General features: G+C 35.8%; 1 protein-coding gene across 2 annotated transcripts; it reads right to left on the bottom strand.

The window, feature by feature from the left end:
- Nucleotides 1–1,589: 1,589 nt before the first annotated feature.
- On the bottom strand, nt 1,590–6,815 carry LOC143346150 (cytoplasmic dynein 2 intermediate chain 1). 2 transcript variants are annotated; one of them, XM_076773956.1, is made up of 16 exons: nt 6,745–6,815; nt 5,542–6,252; nt 5,352–5,471; nt 5,094–5,266; nt 4,646–4,793; nt 4,440–4,580; nt 4,221–4,361; nt 3,765–4,070; nt 3,528–3,700; nt 3,232–3,451; nt 2,985–3,136; nt 2,762–2,910; nt 2,633–2,691; nt 2,404–2,558; nt 2,197–2,329; nt 1,590–2,129 (listed from the first exon to the last, which is right to left on the bottom strand). In XM_076773956.1, exons 1-16 carry the CDS (start codon nt 6,754–6,756, stop codon nt 2,007–2,009), a joined length of 2,916 nt encoding a protein of 971 aa, XP_076630071.1. In that variant the 5' UTR covers nt 6,757–6,815; the 3' UTR covers nt 1,590–2,006. The 2 variants fall into 2 exon arrangements, with proteins under 2 accessions (XP_076630071.1, XP_076630072.1); XM_076773957.1 differs by lacking the exons at nt 1,590–2,129; nt 2,762–2,910.
- Between the last annotated feature and the right edge of the window lie 3,295 nt (nt 6,816–10,110).

The raw sequence follows: 10,110 nt of genomic DNA, 5'->3' as shown, positions 1-10,110 counted from the left end.
TTCTGCGAATTCCTGGTAATGACATCATTTCGAAGAATTCTTGAAAATTCTCGTTTTCCTGAAACTTACCGGCGTCCCTGAAACTTCTCGGAATCCCTGAAATTTCCAAGAAGTTTCAGGCAGCGGTTAGAATTCCGGCCTGAATTTTTCGGCAAAAATTTTAAAGAGCCGTTACGTAATAGCTCTTGAAAATTTTTCGCGGCCGGAATTTTTCGGCAAAAATTACGTAATATTACGTAACATTATATAATATTACGTAATATTACGTAATAGCTCTTTAAAATTTCTCCGGCCGGAATTTTTCGGCAAAAATTATGTAATGTTACGTAACGTTACGTAATATTACGTAATATTACGTAACGGCTTTTTAAAATTTTTGCCGAAAAATTCAGGCCGGAATTTTTGCCGCTGCCTGAAGCTTCTTGGAAATTTCAGGGATTCCGAGAAGTTTCAGGGACGCCGGAAAGTTTCAGGGTTCCGAAAATTCTCAGGAATTCTTAGAAATGACGTCATTTCCAGAAAATTTTAAAAGATTCGTAGTGTCTTATAACTAAAGGAATGATTTCGATAGAAAAAGAAGGGTAAAAATGATGAAAACACATAGAATTCTTTGAAATTATATCATTTATTGCCATAGATTTACATTATACAACACTTTAATACATATAAACATATTATATTATATTACATCGTGTCACAATTTGTCAACAACGGTCAGCAGTGGTCAGCGTTGGTCAGCGATGGTCAGCGATGGTCAACTGACGTCGGGAGATGTTGGCAAAGGTCAGCAGAGGGTGGCAGTAGCCAGTAGTAATCGTTGTACGTTGCCAGAAATATAAGCGGTGGTCAGCAGTGGTCTGCAGCGGTCAGCAGAGGCATGCAGAGGCAAGTAGAGTCCAGCAGGGGCAAGCGGTAACAAGTAGTAATCGTTATACGTTGTCGGAAGCATTAGGGGTGGTCAGCAGTGGTCAGCAGAGGCCAGCTTAGGCCAGGGGACGCTGACAGAGGTTAACAGAGGAAGGCAGGAGTCGTAGTAATCGTTGTACGTTGCCAGAAATATGAGCGGTGGTCAGCAGAGACCAGCAGAGATCACCAGGGGCGAATAGTAGCAATTAGTAAGCGTTATATGTTGTCAGAAGCATCAGAGGTGGTCAGCAGCGGTCAGCAGAGACGAGCAGAGGCATGCAGTGGCAAGCGGAGATCAGCAGGGGCGAAGAGTAGCATGTAGTAATTGTTATACGATGTCAGAAGCATCAGGGGTGGTCAGCAGTGTTGAGCAGAGGCCAGCAAAGGCAGGCACAGGCAAGCAGAGACTTGTAGGGGCATGCAGTAGTAGGTATTAATCGTTATACATTATCAGAAATAAGCTGCAGTGGTTATTAATTTCGAATTCTCTAGTTATCAATCATACCAACTACGTCCACTCATTCCACTCTAACTCTCTCTCTAATCTTTCCCGGAAGAAGATGCCCCTTTTTATTCTTTACAAACAAACGGAGTGGGAGCCCTTCCCAGAGTGGGGGGACGTACGCTACGCACACGTTACAGTACAATAATTTATTACAAAATAACTTTTTTCTTAATAGCATGTTATTTCAATATTTTTTTACATTATAAAACCATTGTTTGTATACAATTCATGGACGGATTCATATTTGTGAATGTAAATAACGTGCAATAAATAATAGTTACTTTATACAGCTCTGATGGTGTTGGTTCATGAAATTAATAAAAATTATAATCAAAAAATTACTTCTAAGCAAGTCAGTACGTTTGCTAAGATTTCCTTGTCACTTACAGTTCTATAGTATAGTATTAATAATAATATTAAATTTTATTATTACGTTTGCAAGATTGTCTTTAACTAAATATCAAGTAAATATGTACTGTTTACTTGGAAAATCATAGGTGTATGGTCAATACATAAAAAGTATAGATATTAAATCACTGGAAGTACAAAAAATTCAATTCCTTTGTGTGTGTTTTCATTAATGATCTTAGATCAGTTATAAAATTGCGATGTATCGCATAAAAGTGTTCAATTCCTGCAAATAATCTTCTTTTTTTGCGTAATAAAAGTTTGTTTTCAATTTATGTATTTCTACGTTTCCGGATTCTGTTCCAAGGGCCTGAAATATACATTATGATATACATATAGTACACTTTTAAATTTTGCATACAGAATATTTAACATACCAGATATTGATGAACCATATCACGTTCGGTTTTACAGGACGATAGTTGCATACTATTAATGGATCCGCATTTTTGCATACTCACTGAGTATGTTGAATGTAAATCACTGTTGCTTAAGTCCCATATATGTATTCTAAAATATCAGTATATGTATAATGGAATTAAGCTCATTTTTTCAATTAATCCGTTCTCTTAGTTTTTATTTACCTCGAATTATTGTCCAGTACGAAAATTGTAAATGGTTTCGACTTTGACCATTGTACCGACTTCACTGTATGAATATTGTCTTCGTCTCTTAACTGTAAAATTGGTTTTTCGGTATTCAAAGAATGCAATCGAATTGTTCCATCGTCGCAACCGACCTACGAAGACAGAAAAGAAAAATTGTTGCAACATCGATCGAAACGAAAAATAATTATGTAGAAAAAAATCATACCAGGAAAAAAGAATATTCGAATGGACACATCTCTATGCAGGTTACGTTTCCACAAGGACCTGAAATATTAAATACAATAAATTAATGATACGTGATTTGGAACTTGCACGAGTGTCACTGATAACTTACTAGTATCAAATTTTTTGTACACGGTAGGACTAGCTTTTTTACCAATGCAAGTAGCATGCAAAATATTGCTACTGTTAGTGGTAATATAAAGATTATTACTATCAACACAATCCACATGCATATCGATAAATGCAGCCGCATTGATCCTTCTAAAGGGTTAAAAAATTTCAATAAGGACAATGTTCTATACTATACGGTATACACAAGGTTCTAGAATATTTACTTTTTAAAATTATCAGATTGTAAAAGAAGTTCTTGACTCTTAACAAGCCTTATGCTACCCCAATACGACAGTCCTAAATCGTCGACATTTATTCCCATGCTGTGTAAAACGCTCCATATAACAAGACGACCCTTTTCATTTAAGCTACATATCTATTGTGTTAGTTAATAGGAAAATGTTAATAATTCAAGCATTAGTACCACCAATTTATAAAACAGTACGTGTAATATTAGAAATTCCAACGCACCTGAATGGGTACAAATTTATCGTTACACCGTTCTAACGACTTTCCTTCGATCTTAGATAATATACGTATTGCAACAATTTGTGAATCGTAAATGTTTATGTCTGTGTTAGCAGCAGTTGTGTAAGTAGGTGTTCGTATTGTCCAACTTAGTTCGTTGGCTTTATCTGTCACTTTCTGATGCCACATTTCGTCTTCTTTTAAATCCCAGAGACTTATTGAACTGTCGATTAAAACGTTCGTTATTTTCATTAAAGTATATATAAAAATGTTTAAAGCGTATAAAGTAAAAGGTATACCCATCTTGTAATCCGGCGAATACTACATTATAATTTGTTAAATGAAAACAACACGCGGTAATAGGACAAGTCGAATAAAATAATTTTATTGGCATCGATGGTTCAGAAATACTCCAGACACAACCGATGCAACAATCGGTTATGTAATCTTGTTTAATAGACGTCTCAATTTCCTGTTTCCGATATTATTATAAATTAATTGCTCGAGATGCAGTCTCGCAATAATTAATTTCTTACCTCTTCGGCTGGAGAATGAATAGTCACCAACACCTTGTTTAGAACTTCTGAATAATGAATTATTGTCACTGCTCTGCCGGCTAAGAATGTTACCGAATTTACAGAAAGCTTCACAACACCGTCACTGAACGGCACTTGCTCTTCGTTTTTGAAAACATTTCCACCGGATCTTCGTTCTTCCAATAATGATAACATAACTCTTCCAGCACGATTTATGAAATCACTTAATCTCAATATATCGAAAGATGATCGTGGCAAAGAATTCATAGTTTCTATGTCGTTGTCATCGCCAACACCAATTTGATCCTACAAATTTTAATATCACTGATATTTGTTAATATATTAATAGAAAACGAAACACTTGAGACAAGCAGTTCAATGACTCATTTACTTTTAGCGATAGATCGAAATGATTAAAGCGCCACAATAGTTAAATATTAGGATTATTGTGTATACCATTCGAAATAAGTCCAATTCTTCTTTCGTTCGTAAATTGCTTCTACAAGTTATCGGAAATTGAGTCCACTTATTTTTAAACATAGTTTTCTCTGTTTGTGTTTCTGCGTCGATATTATCTTCACCAGTTTGAGTGGACATCTATGATATTAAACACATTAGTTTCAATTTAATTAAGATTCAAGTATAAAGGTTACTGTTGTTAAGTGGTAATTATACCTGTTGAGCATTTACTTTCCCATAGTTTCTAATAAATTCTTCATACGGTATAGGTGAACGTTCTAGAAGAGACCATTCCATGACATCTAATTTTATCATTTCCAAAAGCTCTTCACCCCTGCTTAAACATTTCTTGGATTTCTAGAAGCACATAAGACAGTTACAGATAGTAATATACCATCGATATAGTATCACACACGCATTACCTTTGTGTTTTCATTCTCTTTCGTTTTACGAAAGTCGATGAATGAAATCTGAGAAAGTGGGGGTGATTTTGTAAAATCGCCTGATCGACTATCTTCGAAGCCTTCATCGGTAGACAACGGTAATGATTTAGTTTCGGATCTGTCCTCGCTGCACCAAAATAATTTATGAAAAATAAACGATACAGTCCGTAACGGGAGTTGATATGTTTAGTTTACGGAGAGTTGTAATTCTTTAAACGTTAATTGTAATTCCAAGATAATTGACCAATTGTCAATTGCAACTAGAAAGAATGCCACGTCTCGCACGCCAATATGAAAACTAATATTCTTTTTATTAATTGATCAATAATAGCTTTGTAGTTCTGCAACTATTTAATGATGAAATAATACAAATGATACAGCAAAATCAATTTAATCGTCTTGAAACTTGATTTTCGTTAGAACAAACCTATATGCTTTGTTAACTGGTTGTCTCAATTCGAGAAGAGAAGCTAGCTTTGGATCGTTAGCAATTGATTCTATTCTTGCAGCCCTTTTCCTGGCCTCTGCAAGTTCATAATGACCAGAATCATGCATATGCTCTTCTTCTTTTTGTTGCTCAGTACTGTTCATGATTTTTGGCTGCGGTAAAATTATTATTTAAAATAAAATGTTACTGTAATTGTCACGATTCAGGGATAATGAAAAATAAAGTGAACGTCCATACCTGTTTGATAGTATGTAATTCAATGGGGTCTAATAATGAGTTAACAGGACTGCTATTAATCTCTTCGTTGACTTCCGACGTTTCACTATCAGTGCATTCTTGAAAATCAGATTCGTAATCCTAGAAAATATTTCAATTTTATTAAATCTTTAACAGACTGTAACTGTTTTATTTCAATACTGTATTTTACCTCAAAATCATCTTCGTAATCGTATTCGTTTTCTATCTGAAGCGTTTCCGATTGCTTTTTTTTACTTTGATTCCTTTGTAAAGAATCTGATCTGGGTTTAGCAGAATGTAGCATTCTCACTTCGCTTGGACTCAATGTTCTGGACAATTTACGCTGTCTAGACTTCAATTTTGAGTTGTTTGTTTCCGATATTCTTGAATCTTTTCCTCCATTCTCTTTTTCTTTTAAAGCAGTGTAAGTATTTTTATTAACCGATTTAGCAGCAAGTTTGCTTGTAAGCGACGATGGTATAAATATTGTACTCAATCCCCCCTTCTCCGAACGACTGTTTTGTATTTTTCCAGTAGACGATTTACCGCTTTTCGTTGTACTATTGCCGCTTGAATTTTTTCTAGGATCAGATGCTGATGCTTTAGATGTTACAGATGTTCTGGAACTAGGTACGTTCAATTTTGATACAGTGGACATATTCTCTCTAATAGATTTATTTCGAGATGATTCCATTGATCGTTTTGTAACATTTTTGCTGGGCTCAACATTTTGTGTTAATCTGGAACGTATATCACCTTCTCCTCTTCTCTCAGAGCCAACAGACTTTCTGTTGAATTTTTCTGTACTCTCAGATTCTTTGGTAGACGATGAAACTTTCGATTTAGTTATAACATTTGACTGATGTGCATCTTTGGCGGTCGAAACTTTTTTAATTGCTCCCTGAAATGCACGAACAAAAATAATTAAAAATTTTCTTTAATCGATTCTCTAAATTTTCAGCAATCCACTCCTTTGATCGTAAGAAATTTCGTAAAAATTTACAGGTCATATTTATGCCGGTGATTATGAAAATGGACCAAGAGAAAAATCTGAAAAAATTGAATTCGCGGTTTATTGTGTGTTTTATCGAACCGCGATACGCTAATATGGAATGAAAAAAACTATTTAAAATTATTGACTTTGGTCACTTTTATAATCACCGGTATATTTATGTCATTAGATTGACGTGTCACCGTCGTGATATTTGAAAAGAAGTCGATAGATTCGAGGTTGATGGTTAAAGCGAACTTTGAAGTTAAAACATCAAACTCGTGAAATCATAATGATCGCTCGTAAAAGTATAAATTATATGTATGTGTGACGCACGTAAGAATAGGAAGAACATGAGAACAAAGAATGAAAAATATATTTTCAATTATAATGAAATATCACCTTATGAGACATAATTCGCTCGATTGATCGGTGTTGACAGTTACAATACCACCATGATGTAAACTACTGTCATTGCTTTAACAGCGCCACTTGCGGTATTACTAGTACTACTAGTATTACTAACGGCTAATAAAACAGTAAAACTGCAAGAGTCTGATTTTGCGTTTGATAAAAAGAGTACGCAGCATTTGTGCATCTCTGTCTACCCAGTGAAAAATCGGACTCTCGCTTTGTATGGCTCGTACTCGAGTTGGCTGTGACGAAACTTGACGATAAAATAAAATGATAAACAAATTTGATATTTAACATTTCCATGTAAGCATATTATTTCAGAATAAAATCATTGTACATTTCCAAAGAAACGATGATAAATTAATTAATAGCGTATAATAGAAGAAGTCTCTTTTCGACGAATTAAATGTAATCAAATAGTTGAAATGACACCGAAAAGTAGAGGTTATAGGCGCGAAAACGTAAAAAATGGAAGAACCGAGAAGCCTAAAGAGAGGTAAATGGATTAATGAAGTTTATTTGTCTGCAATTTAACGAAGTGACGTGCAATTTACCTAGCCATTATTACCAGAGTATAATAAATTGAATCGATAAACAGATCAGCCACTCCATTTAAGAATTCTGGATATCGTTTGCGAAAACCGGACCAAAAATCAACAGTGACCGATCTGGTTTATAAATATTTGAGGAAAGTCTCGTATTCGGACAGCGTTCGAAAGCAACGCAACTGCGCTTGCAATCAATTTCGCAGAAAGAACAGACGGAAGAAAAGCATTCACCCTACGCGAAAATATACAAATGCAGGTGTAAATTTTAACAGAAAAAATAATTTCAGTCGAAAGAAAAATTAAGTTGATTGGGTGGGAGACGTACTGTCACCAATCTGTCCTACGCCATCGTTTCAGATACTTAGAGCACAGTAAATGTATTCAAGGTAATTGTAATTTTTAGTCGAAAATTTCACCGTTCCTCTTTCACTATTTAGATTGTAACGGAACAAGGAAATATATATGCGAGGCACTTTCGTTTGCCATAGATTTCGGATACTTAATTCCCGCCAATCGAACCGGAAGGATTCTCCGTATTTCTTCGTGCATGAGGTTATGTCCCTATTTCAATAAAGAAGACTAAATCCGAAGAAGACCGATTTACCGAAAACAAAAGCAATAATACAATTATAAAGAACATAGTTTTCTTCATTAAAATTCTCATATAACAAAAATGACGTGCAAAATGTTACATTACATTTTAGCGTTCAGTTATTCGATGGTCGTCGTTTGCCTCGTCGTTCGCACTCTTCTTGACAACGTTTAATCCATCTTTCCAGTTCTTTATCGCGTTGATCAGATTTTCTCGTTCGAATCTGAGCTTGGGATTCCTCGTGAACACTGTCCAAAATGTCAAGCACCGTTCCATCCCTCGCAGAATCCTTCTTTCCTCTCTTTTTTCCATTTTCTATGGTTCTATTTTTTGTTGTTGTTACATTTAACTTCATGCTTGCGATGCCAGTTCTCGTACTTCTGTTTCTTCCTCGATTATTCGTTCTTTCTTTCCTTTGTTTGCGAACCTCGTCTCTTCCGTTCTTTCTTGCGCCATTTGGCGTGCCATGCACCATCACCTGTAAATAACCAAATAAGTTTTTATCAAAATAGGGTTGCAGTTTCCGTGACGATACGGAAGACGCCATCTTTGAGAATAAATCACGGACGCCACCTTTATGGCGACCGAAATATTACCACAGACGAAGTATACGAGTAAATACTAATTTAGTGAATAGTTTCTCAACTGACGAGGACGCTAAAATCACCTCCGAATTTTTTGCTCGGTATGGCAATTGTTCAACTGCCCAGGCATTTTTATTTTCCAACCCATGTATACCTATTACACATAAACGAGGTAAAGAATAGACCTATCGCTAGTGGGATGAACGCTATCGCTGTACCATGAGTGTTTTATAACATGAGATACACTCTTCCAAAGTGGAACAAAATGTTAAAAAGATTATGCATCAAATTATAAGGGGATTCTCGTAAGAAGGCTTTAATCTTCGTAATGGCTTTAATGGGTCGCTAACTTATGGTCACTGGTGGTCAACAGTGAGATTGACATCAAGGTCAGCGGTCCAGTGAAGATCCAGAAATGGTCAAGAGGTGGGACCAATCGAAATAGTATTGTTCTCTAGACCAAGCGGTTCTTAACTCTTCACGTTGACACTGTCTCCCCACTCTTCGACTTCCCCACTCGAAGACTACCGCTGGACAAATTCTTCAGTACCCCTGGAGCATCCAGGGGAATCGGGTCTCGCGGGCCGAAGTCAGGCCATTCGTGCACCGCTGACCACTGGGGGGACCAGGAGTGACCAGGAGTGACCAGGACTGACCAGGACTGACCACTACTGACCAGAACTGACCACTACTGACCACTACTGACCAGTGCAGATCCGACTACTGACCACTACTGACCACTACTGACCAGTGCCGGACCGTGATGACCAACGGTAAGAACTGTTCAAAAATTCTCTCCCCTCTTCTATTCTGTCGTTTGATACCAATTTCGCTTCAATGAACTGATTTTGCTTTACTTGCCTAACTGACGTTGCTATAATTTGAATATTTTCTTATTTTACAGCTGGCCCAGTGGTAACTATCCTATGTGGTAACTATCCTATCCTACTGACAAGTAGTAAGTCCACTCCACTTATTTATATTTTATTATTTTTATTTGTTTATTTATCTGATTTTATTTGGTTATTATGAATGTTCCTTTTCTCTGTTTCCTCTTTTACATTGTTTGTCGAATTTATGTTATTGCTTTGACATGTATAATATTGCAGGATATAATAATGTAATATTGTTTTCCATCATATACTATACTTGTTTCTATACAATCTCAGGAATTTTTATTTTTACGTTCTTGCTCGAATTCTCGTAATATTCTGCGGAGGTACTTTGTTCGATTCTTCCATTTCGTTTGATTGTTTGGTGTTGATTCAATTTGGGGTCTCGATCCAAGTTTCTTCCATTATTACGAGTGTTCGTTTTGATATCTATAACATCGTGTCGATGCATATATCATATTTGTTTCGACGATACTGATTAATATAAGATTTTTATTTTTATGTTTCAGCTTAAATTCTTGTAATATGTTGCTTAATTTCCTTCCATATTTCACTAATATAAATATCAGTTTTGATTTCAGTTTTTTAGATTAATCGCAAGGACATCGAGGGAGTACGCCACAACCACCGAGGGACATTTAATTCCAAGTACATTAGATTTAAGCTTCGTCGCGAATCTTAAAATTAACGTCGAAGATTTCTTTATTATATGTATCTCTGTTGTACCAAGCAATTAT

The sequence above is a fragment of the Colletes latitarsis genome, chromosome 10 (genome assembly GCF_051014445.1).
Source record: "Colletes latitarsis isolate SP2378_abdomen chromosome 10, iyColLati1, whole genome shotgun sequence".
In the NCBI taxonomy this organism is placed as follows: domain Eukaryota; kingdom Metazoa; phylum Arthropoda; class Insecta; order Hymenoptera; family Colletidae; genus Colletes; species Colletes latitarsis.
This window is presented reverse-complemented; position numbering and strand designations above follow the sequence as displayed.

Excerpts from the sequence above, each read along its gene's own strand:
- LOC143346150 (XM_076773956.1), bottom strand. Across the intron at positions 4,581-4,645 it reads AAGAGAATGAAAACACAAAG|AAATCCAAGAAATGTTTAAG; the intron begins GTAATGCGTGTG and ends ATGTGCTTCTAG. Across the intron at positions 4,362-4,439 it reads GGAAAGTAAATGCTCAACAG|ATGTCCACTCAAACTGGTGA; the intron begins GTATAATTACCA and ends TTAATATCATAG.